This window comes from Plecotus auritus (genome assembly GCF_963455305.1).
Source record: "Plecotus auritus genome assembly, chromosome: 6".
NCBI classification, from domain to species: Eukaryota; Metazoa; Chordata; class Mammalia; order Chiroptera; family Vespertilionidae; genus Plecotus; species Plecotus auritus.
Window position 1 is genome coordinate 108,599,038 of NC_137773.1, and position 20,608 is coordinate 108,619,645.

A 20,608-nucleotide genomic window follows, 5' to 3' on the forward strand; every position below is an offset into this window, starting at 1 on the left:
CCTGAAGCTTGTGGGGGAGGGTCCTTCCTCGCCTCTCCCTGCTTCTAATGGCTTGCTGGCAGACCTTGGTATTCCTTGGATTGTAGCTGCAGTACCACACTTTCATCCTGTCATCACATGTTGCTCCCATGTGTCCTTGTCTTCACATGGCTGTCATAAGATATGGATCCCAGTCATTGCATTAGGGTCCCACCCTACTGCAGTACAACCTCATTTTAACTCACCTGCAATGACCCTATTTCCAAATACGGTCATATTCTGAGGTCCTGGGGGTTAGGATTTCTTTTTTTCTTTTTATTGATTTCAGAGAGGAAGGGAGAGGGAGAGATAGAAACATCAATGATGAGAGAGAACTATTGACTAGCTGCCTCCTGCATGTCCCACACAAGGGTTTGAGCCTGCAACCCGGGTATGTGCCCTGACCAGGAATTGAACTGGTAACCTCGTGGTTCATAGGTCAATGCTCAACCTCTGAGCCACATCGACTGGCCGGGCTCAACATACTTTTTTTTAGGGATGAAGGGGACAGGAGCCCATTCAGCCTGTAACAGCTGAAAAGCCTGGTCACCCTCACAGAGTATAGGGTGGGGTGGCAGGCCCTACAGACTCTCACCCCTCGGGGACAGGTTATGAAGCTGGAGTTGATCCCAGCTTCCTCATGGTCTCCCAGTGACCCCCTTGATCCTGCAGTTTGTCCTCCCCCACCTAGAAGCTGCAGGGGTCCCTCTTTTCCCTGCTCAGAACTCTCCCGTGGTCCTCATTGTCCGCAGGAGAAAGCCCAAACACCTTGGGGTAATGGACATATTCTAGAATGGACTGATGATGGCCGTGCAACTCTGAATATGCTAAAAGCTGTTTAACAGTAGTATTAATATGTGATATCATAACTCAATAGAACTGTTAAAGAAAAGGAAAGGAGAGAGAGGGAGGGAGGGAGGAAAGAAAAACAAGGAAGGGAAGAAAGAGAAGAAAGAATGAAGAAAGGAAGGAAAACAAAGAAGGAAAGGTGGAAAAAGAACCCAAATCTCTGTCTGGAGTGGCCAGCCCTGGTTTGCCTGGAACTGTCCCAGTTTATCAGGGTCCTGCACCCCAAAACCCTCTCAATCCCAGGCAGATCATGCTGGCTCAGTCCTACACTGTCCTACAGAAAGCTGGCCTCTGCAGCTCCTCCAGCTCACTTCTGCCCAGCCCCCTGCCCCACCATCACCTGCTCTTCTCTGCCTGGATCACTGCATGGCTGCTGCCTGATGTCATTCAGGTTAAGTCTAAAGGCGACCACCTCAGAGGGTTCCTCTGGCTGCGACTCTCATTTCCACGCAACAGTACCACCGCCAATAAAGAACCCCCTCCCCCACATGGCATTGCTACTACTGCACATCTCTATTTGTTTCCTTTAGGGCAGAATTGGTTATTTTCTATCCCCTCCCTCCTGAACTCAAGGGTAAGTCCCACATGGCAGACCTTTTGTTGTCTGCCCCATGCCTGTCCCATGTCAGTGGCAAAGGGCCGGGTACCTGGTCGGCTGAATAAACACTAAATGGAGGAACGGTTCAGGGTTCTGCCTTCACACACATGCATCACACTTTAAATCTGAGACCTCATCCATATGGGTGCGGCTGGACTGTGTCCTGTCTGAGACAGGGTCAGCCTTTCACACAGCAGGAGCCGGCCCGAAATTTCCAGTCAAGTGTGAATTGAGGTGTGTGTGAGCGTGCCATTCAACCCACGTGTCTCCATCAGCCTACGAATGTGATTGTCACCTCTGAGGGGGGTGCAACCAGGGAGCACCAGGCTGTGAGGAGCACCTCCCGGGACACTCTCCCCACTTTTTCAATCCTCACCTGAGGATGTTTGTGTTGATGTCAGCGAGGGAGGGAGCGTGGTGAGTGTGGAGGAGGGTCCTGCGGCAGTGCGGGCTGTTTGGGCACATCCACTACCTTCCTCCTGAGGAGCCGGGAGGGGCGGGGCCCACGTGGGTGGTGCGCGAGGCCACGCCCCCACCTTTGACAGACCCGGAAGCGGCGGTGCCCCTTGGGGAAGATGGCGCCCTCGGGGCTGAAGGCGGTGGTGGGGGAAAGTGAGTGTGGTCCCGGGCTCTGGCGTCCCCTGGGGGGCGGGGTCCAGGGGCGCACGGACTCTGGGACCCTGGCGGTGGCAAGGTGGGGGCCGGGCCGGGCGTCGCACCTGATCCTCGAGGGGGCGGGCGGGAACTGTGTTGCTGCCGGACAGCCCGGCTCTCCCAAGCCGGAGTCGAGCAAACCTGGAAGACTGCGCTCTGGGAGCCCGAGGGGCGGCGCAGGCCACAGCTGGGAGTCTAGGCTCCCGGATCTCCGAGCGGGCAGCGTCCTGGCGGCTGGGATCTTGGGGCCCAATGTTACAGATTGGGGCCGGGCTGGGTGCTCTGACCAGCGACCCCAGCTGGTGGGAGTGCTCAGGGGTGTGTTCAGGGGGGGGGGACCTTCCTCTGAGCCCCATGCGACGTGAGGACCCAGGCGTCCAGGCCGTGCGGGTCTGGACTTGGGGGAGGGGGTGAAGATCGCCCGTCCTGAGCCTCGGGTAGTTCCGGCCTCAGCTGCTCCTTCCGCCCTGGCTGTCCAGATAACAGTGGTGACACTACGGCAGGGTGGGGCCATTCCTTCCCTTGTCCCCCTTCCGCTGGGCAGGCAGAGTGCGTTCAAACCCCCAGCGCCCCAAGTGAAAAAGGAACCTCCAACATAGTGGTTGAAGGAAGCCGGGAAAGCCACTGATTCCATTTTACAGATGAGGAAACTGAGGCTGGAGGTTGGGTGATGAAATGACCATAGCCAGGCACATTTAAAAGTGGGGGGCCAGGGGCTCCTGCATTCTAGCCCAGTGGAAACTGATGGAGGTGGAGTGGGGACTCTAGTAAAAATCTCCAAACCAGGAGAAGTTGAGGTAGCCCATGGTGAAGTCAAGTCCATTTCTGGAGGCAGGAAGACCTGTATCGAGTCCTGATTTTGCAGTTATTGCTCATCTGAAGTATAGTTTCTGGCTACTTATATATATAACAGGCTCTGGGCCACTCAGTCATTCAGGGTGCGTAGTCTAGTCACTTGCCCTCTTTGAACCTCAGTTTCCCTGTTTATAAGTTGGGGGTGACACCAGGAGCTACATCACAGAATGGGGGCGGGGGGGTAAACAGGAGTTAAGATGGAAGTCCAGCCTGGAACCTGGATGGTTTAAGGTGTGTGTCGGGGCAGAGGACCCAGCATCCTAAGCCCACCCTCCCCTACAGAAATTTTGAGTGGAGTCATTCGGAGCGTCAAAAAGGATGGCGAATGGAAGGTAGGAGTGAGGCAGAATGGTTTGTGCAAACAAATGTGGGGTGCCCTGAATGTGAGGCACCCCCAAACTCCCTGAGGGGTCTGGGTGGGTCTGATGAGTGGGGGTGGGGTCCTGGGTCCTCCCATCCAGCTCTTGAAGCTGACAGTCCTGCTCACCACCCCAGCCTCACCTCTGGGGCAGCTTCAGCCTCTCTTGCCCACTTGTCTGCCCAAAGTCCATCTCTCCATCCATCCGGACAGGTGCTCATCATGGACCACCCAAGCATGCGCATTTTGTCATCCTGCTGCAAGATGTCAGACATCCTGGCTGAGGGCATCACCAGTGAGTGACACCCCCACCCCATGCTCTCCAGATGGGACCTGAGTGTGGGAGCCGAGGATGGGCAGACCCCCACACAGGACTCCCCAACTGTGCAACCCCTGTGTGTGTACTTGTGGAGAACCCTCAGGGTGAACTCAGTGTAGGGCCCCCAGAATGCATAGCCCCTGGGGTGTGGCTGTGGGACCCTGAAGTGCAGAACACTGCCAATGTCTGACACTTGCTATGCGCTGCAGTCCCAGGGCTGCCTTCATGTGTCCCTTCATTCTGTTCCTACTAGTTGTGGAGGACATCAACAAACGGCGAGAACCCATCCCCAGCCTGGAGGCCATTTATTTGTTGAGCCCCACGGAGAAGGTGCCTATGTGAGCGAGTGTGTGAGTGCATGGGTGCATGCCTCTGCATGTCTGCAAGTGTGTGGGAGCACAGGCAAGGCTGAGGGGCTGGGGCAGAGGACAGGGGGCCCCAGGGGGCGCAGGGCCAGGCCTGGAGATTGATCTGCATTCCCCAGTCGGTGCAGGCCCTGATTGCAGACTTCCGGGGGACCCCGACCTTCACCTACAAAGCGGCACACATCTTCTTCACGGACAGTGAGTGAGGATAACCTGAGGAGAGTGCAGGAGAAGGGGCTGAGGCTGGGGTGTGGGGCGGGCTCTGGTCTAATGTCCCCTCTTGCCCACCCTAGCCTGCCCTGAGCCTCTGTTCAGTGAGCTGGGCCGCTCCCGTCTGGCAAAGGTAGTGAAGACGCTGAAAGAGATCCACCTTGCCTTCCTCCCCTATGAGGCCCAGGTACAGCCCAGCCTAGTCCTGGGCAGGTTGTGGGGGGTCTGTTACCCAGCAACCCAGTTTCCCTCAGAGACAAGTCAAGGGGACAGCGCGTCAGAGGAGAGGAGCCAACATGGAGTGACTGGGGCACCTGGAGCTGTGTCCACTGGGCAGCTGCAAGGGACAGATAGAGCAGCCCCTGAGTTGTCCTGCCCCGGGGGCGGGGGGTGCTGGGGTATTTCTCCATCTCCTCCTCCAGGCGGGTGCTGGTGGCTGGTGTTGGCAGGTGCACGCTTCCGGCAGCGCTGGCACCGGTGTCCTTGCAGGTGTTCTCCCTGGATGCCCCCCACAGCACCTACAACCTCTACTGCCCCTTCCGGGCAGGGGAGCGGGCACGGCAGCTTGAGGCACTGGCCCAGCAGATTGCCACACTTTGCGCCACACTGCAGGAGTACCCAGCCATCCGCTACCACAAGTGGGGGCCCCACCCTGATGTTGCCCCCTGACCCTGACCCCATCCTGCATCCCACCTTTCACCTCTTTTTTGACCCTAGCCCCAGTCCTCACCCTGTTACCTGACTCCTAGCCCTAGCCCCATCCTTGACCCCCAGTCTGTGCTTGGCCCTCCCCAACACCACTCCCTCTGGCCCCATATCTGCTCATCCCACCCCCAGGGGACCAGAGGACACGGCCCAGCTGGCCCACGCAGTCCTGGCCAAGCTGAATGCCTTTAAGGCAGACACTCCCAGTCTGGGCGAGGTAAGGGGGTGTGCTGGGGAGGTAGGGCGAGGCCCTAGCCAGGGTCAGGGTTAATGTCCTCATCCCTGTCCACCCCAGGGCCCTGAGAAAACCCGCTCGCAGCTGCTGATCATGGACCGGGCGGCCGACCCCGTATCCCCACTGCTGCATGAGCTCACGTTCCAGGCCATGGCCTATGACTTGCTGGACATTGAGCAGGACACGTACAGGTGGGTGGTTCCCAGAAACCCCTTTCCCCTATCACAACTGACCTGGGTCCCTGGGTCCCTGGGTCCCTGGGTCCCTGGGTCCCTGGGTCCCTGGTCCTCAGCTCGTGCCCCTTGACCTTTGTGTCTCCCTCCTGCAGGTATGAGACCACCGGGCTGAGCGAGGCGTGTGAGAAGGCTGTGCTGCTGGATGAGGACGATGACCTGTGGGTGGAGCTGCGGCACATGCACATTGCAGATGTGTCCAAGTACGTGCATGTGGGAGGGCAGTGGGGGTGGGTTCTTCTGCACCGTGGTCCCCGCCTGTATCCCTCCCGCCAGCATCACCATCCCTCCCCCCTGTGGCCTGGTACAGGGCCTTCCACCTTTGGTGAGTGCTCCCCTCTCCAAGCCACGCCCCTCAGCCAACTCTCCAGGTCCCCAGTGTGGGCTTGCACACGGTGCAGCCACATGTGTCCCCTGGCTCCCAGGGCCCCCCCCGCCCCCCGCAGCTGTGTGACTCCCACGCTGCCCTCAAGCTACATTCTCGGCACCAGCCCCAAACCTCACCCCTACCCACCCTCACTGCCAGGAAGGTCACGGAGCTCCTGAAGACATTCTGTGAGAGCAAGAGACTGACCACCGACAAGGTACAGCCGGCCTGCCTGAGGAGGGGCCGCTTGGGGGTGGGGCCTCAGCCTGGATCCCAAGCCTGGAGTGGGAACCTCACCCCCACTCCGTCCCTAGGCCAACATCAAAGACCTGTCCCACATCCTGAAAAAGATGCCACAATACCAGAAGGAGCTGAACAAGGTGAGCACAGGCCAGTACCTGCCCCCCACACCTGCCCCCCGTCTCCCCTTGACTCAGTCTCTGTCACCCCTGACTCCCCCCACACCTGCCCCCTGTCTCCCCACAGTCTCTGTCACCTCTGACTCCCCCTACACCTGCCCCCTGTCTCCCCTCAGTCTCTGTCACCCCTGACTCCCCCACACCTGCCCCCCGTCTCCCCTCAGTCTCTGTCACCCCTGACTCCCCCACACCTGCCCCCCGTCTCCCCTTGGCTCAGTCTCTGTCACCCCTGACTCCCCACACCTGCCCCCCATCTCCCCTTGGCTCAGTCTCTGTCACCCCTGACTCCCCACACCTGCCCCCCATCTCCCCTCAGTCTCTGTCACCCCTGACTCCCCCACACCTGTCCCCCGTCTCCCCTCAGTCTCTGTCACTCCTGACTCCCCCCACACCTGCCCCTCGTCTCCCCTCAGTCTCTGTCACCCCTGACTCCCCCCACACCTGCCCCTCGTCTCCGCTTGGCCCAGTCTCTGTCACCACTGACTCCCCCTAAACACCTGCCCCCCGTTTCCCCTTGGCTCAGTCTCTGTCACCCCTGACTCCCCCCACACCTGCCCCCCGTCTCCCCTTGGCTCAGTTTCTGTCACCCCTGACTCCCCAACACCTGTCCTCCGTTTCCCTTTGACTCAGTCTGTTATGCCTGACTCCCACTCCCCACCCCGCAGTATTCCACGCACCTGCACTTAGCTGATGACTGCATGAAGCACTTCAAGGGTACCGTGGAGAAGCTGTGCAGTGTGGAGCAGGTGGGCCCGCTGAGGGGCTGGCAGGACAGGCTGGCCCATGGGAAGGGAGGGCTTGTTGGTGGACCGGGCAGAGCCTTCAGAGACCAGGCACTGGAAGGAAGCAGGCCCCAAGGGCTTAGGAGGACCCTGGGATGCTCCTGCCATGCCCCTCCCCCCACCCAGGCGGCTGACAGGACCCCTGCCCTCCACTCCCCACAGGACTTGGCCCTGGGCTCCGACACAGAGGGTGAGAAGATAAAGGACGCCATGAAGCTGATCGTGCCAGTGCTGCTGGACGCCGCCGTGCCCGCCTATGACAAGATCCGGGTCTTGTTGCTCTACATTCTCCTACGGAATGGTGGGTGGGGGGATGGGGTCTTGGGTCTTGGGGTACTGTGATTCATCAGGGTCTCCAGGGGTCCTTGGAGGCTCTCGACTCCGCAGTTCCCTGTCCTTGTGATGTCCCCACTGGCCAGGTTCACCAAACCTCACAGGTACCCCTTCGGATCCTGGGACCTCCCCCTCCATTGACCTGGGAACCCTCATTGACATGCGAGCTCCATTAACATGGAGGACCCTAAAAATCGATGACTCCTTCGAACTTGGCCCCTCAACTAATTCCAGGGGACCCCCGTCTACCCTGCGAGGCTCCATCACCACCCAGAATTCTAATGTCAGGCCCCCGCTGGCACTGCAGGCCCTGGGACCTCCTCACACACCCTAACCCAGGAGGTCGCATGGCCACCTTCTGTCCCCCCACCTTCTGTCCCCCTGCCCTCCCAGAGCCACCTCCATGAGAATTCCACCCGTGAAAGCCCACTCACCCCTCCACCAGGTGTCAGTGAGGAGAACCTGGCCAAGCTGATCCAGCACGCCAATGTGCAGGCCCACAGCAGCCTTATCCGGAATCTGGAGCAGTTGGGGGCCACTGTCACCAATCCTGGGGTATGCGGGGGGCAGAGTCTGGGTGGGAAGCAGATGTAGGCTGAGTGGGGGCGGTGCCTGTGGAGAGGGCATGAGTCAGCCTGAGCCCTGCGGGGTGGAGGGCGCCTCCAGGGTTGGGGTCCACAGGGTATGGTGTGGTTTGGGGCGGGGTGGGGGGCGCAGAGAATGCTGTGCAGTGATTGGTCTGTCCCCAGCGCGGTCACCCGTTAAGCAGGGTGGTGAGGTGTGGTCAGAGCCCAGGTCCTGGTGGCGTGGAGAATGTGGTGAGGTCCCCACGGCGGGTAGCTCGTTGCTAGCCCTGGGGTGAGAACACACAGTGGGCCTGGGCTTCTGGGTGTCTCACAGGACTCCTGTGCACCCAGCACACACACAGCAGCTTCCTCTGTTCAGCCTTCTGCTCAGCCCCTCCTGTCTCTCTCTGGCCTACACATCCTGCACACCCCAGTGGCGCCTCTCATTTCCCATCTCTCCTGGTCCCCTAGCTCCACCTCCCACCCCTCCATTCCCCTGTTTCTCTATGTCCTCCCATCTCTGTCCTCATTTCTCTCTTTGTCCTCTTTCTCTTTGCTCCCTCTTTGTCTCACTGCCTCTGTATTTCTCTCTCTCTCTCTCTCTCTCTCTCTCTCTCTCTCTCTCTCTCTCTCATTCTCTCTCTAGTTCTGTCCATATCCCCATCTTTCTGCAACCGCCCAAGCAGTAGGAGCCCCCAGCCTCCTCCTCAATTGCCCCACCGCCTGCCACCTTCCGCCTGCAGGGCCCTGGGGTCTCCAGCCGGCTGGAGCGGAGGGAGCGCTTGGAGCCCACCTATCAGCTGTCCCGCTGGACTCCGGTCATCAAGGATGTGATGGAGGTACCATGGGGGGCAGTGCGCACTGGGAGGATAGCGGCTGAGGCCTCACCTCTCCGGCCCCCACCAAGTGCTGCATTGATCCTGGCATCAGCTCAGCCCCCTTCATGCTCACAGCCTTGGGGCATAATGAAATATCCCTTATTACAGGCATCTCCAGCATCTAGTCTGCTCTGCCAGGGGGGTACCCCAAACCCACACCCAAGGAATTGGGGCAGCAGAAGGGCCCCTTGTGGGAAGGCTCAGTTCCTTTCCACCCACCGGTGCCACCTGTGACCCTCTCCACCCCCTAGTCTCTTCCCCTGTCTCTGGGAAAGCCCCCCTTCCCCCCCTGCCCATCCTAGGCACTAAAAGCAGCAAAAAGAAAAAGGGCCAGGTCAGGAGCCCGCTTCCTGGCTCCCAGCCTACTGTCCCTGTGGAGTCCTGGCACTTCCACATGCTCGGAGCCTAGTGACCTTGGCTCCTCCAAGGACCATGAACGCCTGGATGCCTGGGTCTCTGAGGGGCACTGGAGTCCAGCAAGGAGGGTCCAGACTCCTAGGTCCCCGAGAAGATGGAGATGCAGATGGTGGCTCCCATCCACCAGGATCCTGGCTCCTGAAACACCTGATGAGGGATCCTGAGCCTGGGCCCCATCGCCTGAAGCTTCTCTCCTAAGCTTCCCTTTCTGGCCCCAGGATGCTGTGGAGGACCGGCTGGACCGGAAGCTATGGCCCTTTGTGTCTGACCCCACCCCCATACCAAGCTCTCAGGCTGCAGTCAGGTGAAGGTCCTGGGGATGCCCCCTAATGGTGCCCAGGCCCATTAGTTGAGGGGTAAGGGGGGTGTCTCCTGCCCATACTGACCTCTGCCCTCCCCCTGTTCCACCCACACAGTGCCCGCTTCGGCCACTGGCACAAGAACAAGGCTGGTGTGGAGGCCCGGGCAGGGCCCCGGCTCATCATCTACATTTTGGGCGGCGTGGCCATGTCAGAAATGAGGGCTGCCTATGAAGTGACCAGGGCCACTGATGGCAAGTGGGAGGTGCTGATTGGTGAGTAGCCAGCACTGGGGTCCCTGGGCTGGGGTGGGGCTGGGAGCCTGACTCCCCCATGCCTGGGTCCCTTGGGCTGGGGCTGGACTCCAGGTCCTTTAGGAGGGAGGGCCTGACAGCTGGATTCCTGGATGCTTAGCGCCTGGGAACTCTGCAGAGCTAGCACCTGAGAGCCCTGGATGAGGGAAGGGGACTGAACCTGGCTCTCACGGGGCTGGAGCCTGGGTTCTCCAGGAGGGGTCAGCTGGGGCTGGGTGCCTATGTATACCCGGAGAGCTCAGAGTCAAGGCCTGGTCTCCCAGTGACCCTGGCTGGGAGGTGGCCGGGACCGAGGCATTGACCCCAACCCTCCCCTCCTGCCCAGGCTCCTCACACATCCTCACTCCAACTCGCTTCCTGGACGACCTCAAGATGCTGGACCAGAAGTTAGAGGACATTTCCTTGCCTTGACCCTTCCACGCCCACCCTGACCTGACCCTCCCTTTCCAGAAAAATAAAGTCCTCTCTTCTGTCTGGGGCCAGCACCCATCTGCTTTCTTTCCCCGGGAGCGGTGACAGGCCGGCCTCCCGTGACCTGTGCCTCTAGCCCCATCACACCCTGCTGTCCTGCCAGAGGACATCTGAAGCCAAGTGGGGATACGGAACTTGGGCTCTGGTTTGAATATCACCTCCCAGACTGACTAGTTGTTAGGTCCTGGCCAATCTGCTGGGCTCCCCTTCCCAGAAACGGGGCTGGTAATGCCACTGCTCTGCAGAGGAAGTAAGAGATGGCGGCAGAAAGCTGATGGGTGGGTTGCTGTTCCTCCATTGTCACTAGAGTAACCTTGACTGATTCAATGGGAGCAAACACAATGCTCCCTCCCAAGCCCCTAGGAACTGTCCTGAGAGGCTGCAGCCCCACCGGCTGAGGGTCTCCTCCAGCTCCCAGGACTAGACTGCATTTACGTGAGGACAAGCACGCAGCAAATCATGCCTGGTTCCCACCCCAGCAAGTTAGAACTCTCCCTGCTCATCCTCCTCCTTACCCCAGGGCAGTGGTCGGCAAACTGCAGCTCGCGAGCCACATGGTTTGCCGCTCTGTTGACTAATGAGTTTGCCGACCCCTGCGTAAGGCATTACCCTTACCCAGAAGTTTTGACTTCAGGTTAAAGATATTAGTACATTATTAAAATGTTTTTTAAGTGTTTTTCCCTAAGGCAGTGGTCGGCAAACTCATTAGGCAACAGAGTAGCAAACCATGTGGCTCGTGAGCCGCAGTTTGCCGACCACTGCCCCAGGGTGTTCCCAGTGCTTCTCCAAATCACCTAAGCTCGCGGTACAGAACTTATCAGAGCCTTTACTGGAGGTGTTCCTTTTCTAGGACTGCCAAAACGAAGTACCACATTCCCGGTGACTTAAACAACAAAGTTGTTTTCTCCCGGTTGAGTAGGCTGGAAGTACAAATGAAGGTGTTGGCAGGGTTGGCTTCTCCTGAGGCCTCTCTCCTTGACTCATAGACAACTATCTTCTCCCGTGGTCTCCCTTCTATGTGTGCCCTAATCTCATAAAAGGACACCAGCCTTATCAGATTAGGTCCCACCCTAAATGACTTCATTTTAACTTGTCTCTTTAAAGGCCCTTTAAATAGTCACATTCCAAGGTACTGAAGGTTGGGGTTTCACCATATGGATTTTAGGGGGATACAGTTCAGCCCAGAACACTCAGCTAAAGTGAGATGTGAACCCAGTAGCACTAATAGGACAGATGAAGACACTTGCCTCGGCTACAAATGCACAGCCTGGCAGACACCGCGGCAGAGGGGTCTGTGGGAGGCCAGCCCCGCAGTCAGGGAAGGCTTCCTGGAGGAGGTAAGTTTGAGCTGAGAATGAAGAGGACATTTCACCCCTCCTCCTCCGTGGGGAAGGGAGGAGAGGGCACGGTGGAGGCAAACGCAGGAGAGTGGAATGAAGCCAGAGGGACAGTATTAAGAGACCAGGGCCTGGCGCGGGAGGTGAGAATCCCGGTGCTGAGGGAGGCGGGGAGGGGCCCTGGTGGGTGGCTGGCGAGTTGGGTGTGGCTGCCCCTCCCCGCGGTCACCTCTGGGATGTAGCCCGTCCTAGGCTGGGACCAGGCGGGCGAGGGCTGAGACGGGACCCCCAGGACCATTCTTTCCTGCTTGCTGAGGACTTGGCCCTGGTTTTGAAGCCAACTATTCAGAATTCTGGGGAACCTAAGGACACTTTTCCTAGAAGAATCGCACACACACTTCGTAGGTGGGGGCTTGGAGAAGCACTGAAGCCTGCTTCAGCAATTCTAGGATTTATCTGAGACTCCAACCAGGGCAGGAAGATGGTGTACAAAGTTGTTGCGTTGTGGGGGATGTGGGAAAGTGGGTCGGTACCAACCCCTGAGACGGCTCTCCGTGGATGCTCTCCGTGGCTCCTGGCGAGGCTTCGGCATGGAAGCGATTTAACCGGCGGGAGGCGGGGATTGGGGCGTGGGGGGAGACGTTTTAAAGTGAAACATTTAAATTCGCCTCCCTGGGAAGGGGCAGTTTTCCTCCAGGACCCGCTTGTGTAGGTAAGCGCTGTGAACACCAGGGGGCGCTATGCCTCAACTTTCCGGTTTCTTTGCCCCTTCGCGCCTGTACCGGGAGCTTAGGTGACTCCAATTAGAAACATCGGGTAAGAAGGTCAAGGTTTACTCAGTAATTAAGCCGCAACAAAACTCTGTTGCATAGCCGCCTTGACCTTGTCCTTTATTTATACCCAGATATGTTTCCAACCTAAGGACATTTTGATTATACGAGCATTCATGAGCCCCTATGGGCCACAGCAGCCAGCCGTATCAGGCTCTGACAGCATCCCAGGTGTCATGCCAAGCCCTCCACACCCATGACCCAGAGTCCTCAAAACGTTCCTATGAGAATAAAATCCAACCTCCCTCTGTCTGCGTCATATGAAGGCCCCTCCCCAACTCCATTTCCCACTTAGTCACAGCTGCTCCAGCAACACTAGTGTTCCTGCCACAGGGCCTTTGCACCTGTTGTTCTCCTTGCCTGCAAGGCTGTTCCTCCAAATTTTGCTGTTCCTCCTTCCTCCCCATCTTAGTTCCAATGTCACCACCTTCGAGAGGCCTCTGCTTTACTTCCTCAGGGGCACGTTTTCTTTGGGGTTCTCCTCCCATCCTGGGGAATGGGCCCCTTTCAGGACTTGACTGGTTGCTTCCTTGTGATCTACAGCTTGTTCCTTAGGATTTCCCCATCCCAACCGATGAAGAGGTAGCTTTAGTCTCCACCAGCTCTCCACATGGGGATGTTAGCAGCCATCCGTTCTTGCCACTGGGCCCATGATCTCTTGAAGATGATTTCCAACCTTACATTCCTTCTGCTGGAATAAATGAGGTCCTTCTCAAAAGAACTGCCTCTCAGCAACTAGTGGATTTGTATGGAAACCCGCTAGTTGTATGATTTATTTTCTTACTATTCAAGATCCCCAGGAGGCAACTGGACACATGAGCTCACCAGGGAGGCCTGGGGCGGGGGCATATCTCAGGGTCTCCAGTGGTCACATTGTAAGCATATAGGAAGCACCCAGGAACTACTAGCTGACATAGTAATAATATAATAATGTAGATCAGTGGTTCTCAACCTTTCTAATGCCGCGACCCTTTAATACAGTTCCTCATGTTGTGGTGACCCCCAACCATAAAATTATTTTCGTTGCTACTTCATAACTGTGATTTTGCTACTGTTATGAATCGTTGTAAATGTCTGTGTTTTCCATGGTCTTAGGCAACCCTGCTAGTGGTTCTCAACCTGTGGATCACGACCCACAGGTTGAGAACCGCTGCTGTAGAGCCTAAGACCATCGGAAAACACAGACATTTACATTACGATTCATAACAGTAGCAAAATTAAAGTTATGAAGTAGCAACGAAAATAATTTTATGGTTGGGGTTCACCACAACATGAGGAACTGTATTAAAGGGTCGAGGCATTAGAAAGGTTGAGAACCACTGATGTAGATTATAATAATATATCCTTGAGATAATAATGTTATGATTATTTAGCACTCTAATGGGGGCAGCCCTGGGCTGGGCAGTGGTTCCCAATGTGCTATGAAGTAGGCCCACAAGTGAGAAGAAAGGTTTACTCGGGCTGATGTCCACGCTGTGGGCAGTCTGAAGGGCTTCTGGGATGGAGCGAGCACCTATGTTCTTGAGGTCAGGAACACATTCCAGGATGGGAGTGCCCCATCTGTGCTGTCTATGCAGGGGCTCCTTCTAGAATAATATCCAAGTAACAGGAGGGAAAGATTTGTGATCTTGAACTGCTCGACCTGAAAAATGTGAGGGTCCTGGGCCATATGGAGCTGCCAGATGTGCCAGGTGATGGGATGGGGAAACCTGGGAGGGGCCCAGGGGAAAGGGAGCAGAAAAAGACATGCACAAAGTCTGCAGGGAAAAGAGGCTTTGTGGCCCCAGGGCAGGAAAAGGAAGTGACTGTGAGCTAATTGTTAGGGTTTTGGCCCAGTGACTCAGGCTGTGAAAGAATTCACAGCTGAGAGAAGAGATAGATGCAGAGAGAAAGTTTACTTTACTTTCCCTGAAGAGAAAGGGCCAGTGTATTGCTAATCAATACAGAGGCAGGTAATAAACAGAGGCCTACTCTTTTATTTTTTTTTTAAATATATTTTATTGATATTTTACAGAGAGGAAGGGAGAGGGATAGAGAGCTAGAAACATTGATGAGAGAGAAACATCGATCAGCTGCCTCCTGCACACGTCCCACTGGGGATGTGCCCGCAACCAAGGTACATGCCCTTGACCGGAATCGAACCCGGGACCCCTCAGTCCGCAGGCCGACGCTCTATCCACTGAGCCAAACCGGTTTCGGCCAGAGGCCTACTCTTTTAAAGAGTAATGGCAGCTGTTGCTAGGTGACAAGGAAGGGAGGAGGATTTGGGGCTGAGACAGTCTGGCAGATGTCCTAGGGCAGTGGTCGGCAAACTCATTAGTCAACGGAGCCAAATATCAACAGTACAACGATGGAAATTTCTTTTGAGAGCCAATTTTTTTTAACTTAAACTTCTTCTAATGCCACTTCTTCAAAATAGACTCACCCAGGCCATGGTATTTTGTGGAAGAGCCACACTCAAGGGGCCAAAGAGCCGCATGTGGCTCGCAAGCCAGTGACCACGGTCCTAGGGAGGTGTCTTGTAAGTATTTTTCCCAAGCCTGTAAAACATGCTGAGAGTAAAAATTATGAAGAGTTCAAAAGAGGCTTGTTTGAAGGGGGGTGGGGGAAGCTTTCTATTAACTAGAGACTCCTTGGTGCAAATTATCCCTGAGTTGTAAAATAGCAGGGAGGAGGGGTATGCAAGAATGTAGCCTTGAGAGTAACTTATCTTGTCTTACAGTTTGAACTGAGGGGCTGTTTGAATCAGAGGAGCTAACAATCTTGGGGTTTAATTACCCACGTGCTTCTCATAAATTGTGGAAGGCCACAGCAAGGGAAAAGAGGCCTTTTTCTTGTCCTCACACTCACATGAATGAGCCAAAGAAAGCTTGTGGAAGTGAAGAGAGGGAGAGGCCAGGGTCCCAGGGGAACCCAGACATCCAGGAAGCAAGGCAAACTTCCTGTTGTTGTTTTTTTTTTGTTGTTGTTTTGTAAAGTTGCTCAAAATCTTTTTTTAAAAAATATATTTTATTGATTTTTTACAGAGAGGAAGAGAGAGGGATAGAGAGTTAGAAACATCGATGAGAGAGAAACATCCATCAGCTGCCTCCTGCACACCTCCCACTGGGATGTGCCCGCAACCAAGGTACATGCCCTTGACTGGAATCGAACCTGGGACCCTTCAATCCACAGGCCTACGCTCTATCCACTGAGCCAAACCGGTTAGGGCAAGTTGCTCAAAATCTTAAAACACAAGTTAACCAACAGTTACTGCCAAGGACATTGTGAAAAGGGTCTAGGGTGAGGAAAGTGCCTTGCTAGTGGGAACGTTCTGCCCCAGTGAGGCCAGAGATGGGGTTCCCTGAGGCTGGAGCATTGGGGGCACAGAACAGGAAGGGAAAGTCCTGACTGGGGTGACTACAGTTCCCTCTTGGACCACCAAGAGCCTCAATCCCTGGGGAAATTTTGGGAAAATAATGATGCAAAAAGGAGACATTTATGAAGCATTTACTATGTGCCATACCCCATCTGTATAGTCTACAGATTCACATAAAGTGCTTAAGGGAATAAGACAAAGACAAATCCTTTATGATCTCACTTATATGTGGAACCTATTTCCCCCCTCCAGCTTTACTGAGATGTAATAGACATAAACATCATGTAAGTTTAAGTTGTACAGTGTAGTGTTTTGATATATGTATATGTTGCAAAATGATCACCGCAATAAGGTTAGTTGGCACATCCATCCCCTCACATAGTTCCATTTTCTTATGTCTGATGAGAACCTTTAAAATCTATTGTTAGCAACTTTTAAACACACAGTACGGTATTATTAACTATAGTCACCATGCTGTACATTAGATCTCCAGAAATTATTTATTTTAAAACTGGAAGTTTGTACCTTTTGGCCATTTCACTAATTTCCGCACCACCCAACCCCTGGCAGCCACCAATTTGTTCTCTGTTTCTTCAAGTTTTTCTTTTTTTATGTTTATATGTGGAGTCTAAAAAAGCTGAACTCGCCTTGACAGTGTGGCCCAGAGGTTGAGTGTTTACCCATGCACCAGAAGGCCCCAGTTTGATTCCCCATCAGGGTACAGGCCCGGGTACATGTTTGATCCCCAGCAGGGGGCGTGCAGGAGGCAGCCAATCAATGTTGATGTCGATGTTTCTTTCTCTCCCTTCCTTTCTCTCTAAAATCAATAATAAAATAAAATAAATTGAACTCAGGAACAGAGAGTAGATTGGTGGTTACTGAGGGCTGGGGGAGGGGGAAATGGGGAGATATTGTCAAAGGGTGCAAACTTCCAGTTATGAGATGAGTAACTCATGGGACCTAATGTACAGCATGGTGATTATAGTTAACTAGAGGCCTAGTGCATGAAATCCGTGCACTCGGGGGGGGGGGCGTCCCTCAGCCCAGATTGTGAGAGGGCGCAGGCCCGGCTGAGGGACCCCATGGGTGCACAATCAGGGCTGGGGAGGGACGCGGGAGGCTGGCCAGCAGGGGAGGGACCGGGGCCGGTGGGGGGGCTCCAGGGTGTGTCCAGTCTGTCTCGCTCAATCCTGATCAGCCAGACCCCAGCAGCAAGCTAACATACCAGTTGGAGCATCTGCCCCCTGGTGGTCAGTGCACGTCATAGCAAGCGGTTGAGCGGCCTTAGCATATCATTAGCATATTACGCTTTGATTGGCTGAATGAATGACCAGACAACTGGACACTTAGCATATTAGGCTTTTATTATATAGGATAATACTGTATTGTGTGCTTGAAAGTTGCTAAAAGAGTAGAACTTAAATGTTCTCACCACAAAAAGGCACTGGTAATTATATGAGGTGATGGAGGTGTTAGCTAACCTTATGTGGTAATCCTTTCATGATATGTACATGTATCACATCATCTCACATCACATGGTATACCTTAAACCTACACAATGTTATATGTCAATTCTACCTCAACAAAGCTGGAAAACTCTTCCATGAAAATGAATGAAATCTAACCATTTGTGACAACATGGATGGACCTAGAGGGTATTCTGCTAAGTGAAATAAGTCAGTCAGAGAAAGATACAGTAAATACCATATGATTTCATTTATATGTAGCATCTAAAGAACAAAATAAACAAAACAGATACAGAGAACAGACTAATGATTGCCAGATGTGAGGAGGGTTGAGGGAGGATTGGTGAAAAAGGTGAAGGGATTAAGCAGTTCAGATTGGTAGTTACAGAATAGTCACAGGGATATAAAGTACAGCATAGGGAACATAGTCAATTATATTGTAACTAGAGACCTGGTGCACGAAATTCGTGCACTTGGGGGGGTGTCCCTCAGCCCAGCCTGTGCCCTCTCACAGTCTGGGAGCCCTCTGGGGATGTCTGACTGCCGCGGAGGTGGGAGAGGCTCCTGCCACTGCCACTGCACTCGCCAGCCATGAGCCTGGCTTCTGGCTGAGTGGCGCTCCCCCTGTGGGAGCACACTGACCAGCAGGGAGCAGCTCCTGCTTTGAGCATCTGCCCTGTGGTGGTCAGTGCGCGTCATAGTGACAGGTCGTTCCGCCATTCAGTTGATTTGCATATTAGCCTTTTATTATATAGGATAACATGGGTAAAGAAAAATGCACAAATATTATAAATGAATTTGTGTGGTATGTTCTTTTGTGTCTGGGCTTTTTTGCTATTATGTTGGTGAGAATCGTCCAGATTGTTGTATGTAGCTGCAATCCATACACTGATCGACCAGGATGGGGCAAAAGTTTTTTTCTGTAAAGGGCCAGATAGTAAACATGTTTGATTTTGTGGGCCATAGGTCTCCATCACAACTACTCTACTCTGCCACTGACATGCCAAAGCAGCCACAGATGATATATTAAAAAGTGGGCATAGCCCAGCCAGCATGGCTCAGTGGTTGAGCATCGACCTATGAACCAGGAGGTCACAGTTTGATTCACGATCTTGATCCCCAGTGTGGGACGTGCAGGAGGCAGCTGATCGATGATTCTCTCTCATCATTGATTTTTCTATCTCTCTCCCTTCCTCTCTGAATTCAACAACAACAAAAAAATATATATATATTTTTAAAAATGGGCATGGCTGTGTCCCAAGAAAAATTTCTTTATGCAGACTGGGATTTGAATGTCATATACTTTTCATCTGTCACTAAGTATTATATATTTTTTCAATGACATAGAAATGTAAAAACTGTCCAACAGTTCCTGAAAAAAGTTCAACATAGAATTGCCATATAATCCAGCAATTATACTCCTGGGTACATGCCCACGAGAATTAACAGCAGGGACTCTAGGAGATATTTGTACACTAATGTTCATAGCAGCATCATTCATAATAGCCGAGAGGTGGAAACAACCAGACTGTCCATCAATAGATGAATAGATATCCAAAATATGAGATAAAATAGAAGTTCACAGAGACAGAAAGCAGAATACACTTTAAAATTCCCCTGCTGCCCTAGCCGGTTTGGCTCAGTGCATAGAGCATCGGCCTGCGGACTGAAAGGTCCCAGGTTCGATTCTGGTCAAGGGCACATGCCCAGGTTGTGAGCTTGATCCCCAGTAAGGGGACGTGCAGGAGGCAGCCGATCAATGATTCTCTCTCATCATTGATGTTTCTATCTCTCTCTCCCTCTCCCTTCCTCTCTGATATCAATAAAAATATATTTTAAAAAATAAAATAAAATTCCCCTGCTGGATATCCTGGCACAGGTTAACTCTGAAGCTCTCTCTCCCTTTTACTTTGTTATGGCTTTCCAGAATTTATGAGAAGCACCTGGCAATTAAATCCCGAAACTGCTGGCATCTCTGTTCCAGGGGTGGGGAACCTTTTCTCTGCCAAAGGCCATTTGGATATTCATAACATCATTCTCGGGCCATACAAAATTACCAACTTAAAAATTAGCTTGCTATATTTGATCAAACATGTAATTAACTCACCCCTGATGCCTTGACTGGGCCAGACCAAATGATTTTGAGGGCCTTCTACTGGCCTGTGGGCCTGATGTTCCCCACCCCTGATACTTCAAACAGTGGGATGAGATAAGACTGCACTCCTCCTTCCCCTCCCCCGCCCTGTCAGTTTCAGGGTGATTTAAGCTATGTGTTCTCTAGTTGCATTGAGGTTCCTTCCCTTCTCCCGCTTCCCTTCCTCTCCTCTCCAGCGTTCTTTGGAGAGACAACCATTTGCTCTCAAGCTCCCTGGCTAGGGGAAGATAAGGGCTTGCTATTTACCAGCTGGTTGCAGGCTGCCAAACTGTTTGGCCTTGTTTAGTTTTCTTGTCTCCGTTTCCCTGTTCCTCCTGCCCTGAAATTTTTCTAGCTTTTCGCTGTCCTGTAACAGGTCATATGAAAATAGATGGTGGGCTGGATTTGCCCACAGGCTGTAGATTGTTCTATTGAGGAAACAAACTGCAGTTTCATTTACCCATTCTCTGCGGATGGACACTTGGGTATAAACATAGTCTGCAGCCGAAGCCGGTTTGGCTCCGTGGATAGAGCGTCGGCCTGGGGACTCAAGGGTCCCAGGTTCGATTCCGGTCAAGGGCATGTGCCTTGGTTGCGGGCACATCCCCAGTGGGGGGTGTGCAGGAGGCAGCTGATCAATGTTTCTCTCTCATCGATGTTTCTGGCTCTCTATCCCTCTCCCTTCCTCTCTGTGAAATATCAATAAAATATATTTAAAAAAAAACACAAAAAAAAACATAGTCTGCAAGCCTCACACGGGGCGTTACTCTGGTCTTGTTTGCAATCCCACTCCTACATGCTCACTCATTTCTCTACCTGTCCCTTGAACTGTGGCGTCTGGAATCATCCCCAAGCACTACCTCCTGGACCAGTCCCAACCAGAGGTGGGAAGGGAGAGTTGTCGAAGGGGAAGTCTGTGGCAGGGAGAGTGACAGCTTCCACCCCTGGTCCCTGCAATCTGCTCCAGGGCTTCCTCTTGGCCCCGGATGTGGGCAGGGAGGGCTAGGGGGCCAAGGGACATATTACCTAAGACAGGAAACCCTATGCGTAGAAGCCTTAAAGGGAGAGAGATGTCAGCAGCATGGAATTTGTGTCCAAGATTTGGCTTACTGAGTCTGCTGGAAGGATAATGACATGTTCTGGGGGCCTGACCCTCCCAGATGGACAGGGGCTGACCCAGCCCTTGCAGGATTAAGGCTCTCTCCCTTCCCACCTCCCTATCCTGGGGTTGCTGGTGT

The 20,608-nt window shown here is 53.8% G+C and overlaps 1 protein-coding gene across 3 annotated transcripts; it reads left to right on the plus strand.

The window, feature by feature from the left end:
- The first annotated feature begins 1,978 nt into the window (after positions 1–1,978).
- On the plus strand, positions 1,979–10,258 carry STXBP2 (syntaxin binding protein 2). 3 transcript variants are annotated; one of them, XM_080676067.1, is made up of 19 exons: positions 1,979–2,077; positions 3,257–3,306; positions 3,546–3,627; positions 3,905–3,981; positions 4,136–4,214; positions 4,310–4,413; positions 4,716–4,864; positions 5,064–5,148; positions 5,227–5,357; positions 5,495–5,602; positions 5,926–5,983; positions 6,081–6,146; positions 6,851–6,931; positions 7,130–7,268; positions 7,746–7,855; positions 8,610–8,705; positions 9,380–9,465; positions 9,578–9,735; positions 10,100–10,258. In XM_080676067.1, the coding sequence occupies exons 1-19, from the start codon at positions 2,041–2,043 to the stop codon at positions 10,183–10,185; spliced, it is 1,782 nt and encodes a 593-aa protein (XP_080532193.1). In that variant the 5' UTR covers positions 1,979–2,040; the 3' UTR covers positions 10,186–10,258. The 3 variants fall into 3 exon arrangements, with proteins under 3 accessions (XP_080532193.1, XP_080532194.1, XP_080532195.1); XM_080676068.1 differs by having other exon boundaries at positions 4,310–4,359; XM_080676069.1 differs by having other exon boundaries at positions 2,009–2,077; positions 3,164–3,306.
- Positions 10,259–20,608: the final 10,350 nt, after the last annotated feature.

What these genes read in the sequence shown, in the direction of transcription:
- STXBP2 (XM_080676067.1), top strand. Translation starts at nt 2,041, where the DNA reads ATGGCGCCCTCGGGGCTGAAGGCGGTGGTGGGGGAAA. An exon ending in CACATTGCAGATGTGTCCAA is followed by an intron (nt 5,603 to 5,925) that starts GTACGTGCATGT and finishes CCTCACTGCCAG; the next exon opens with GAAGGTCACGGAGCTCCTGA. An exon ending in CAAGTGGGAGGTGCTGATTG is followed by an intron (nt 9,736 to 10,099) that starts GTGAGTAGCCAG and finishes CCTCCTGCCCAG; the next exon opens with GCTCCTCACACATCCTCACT.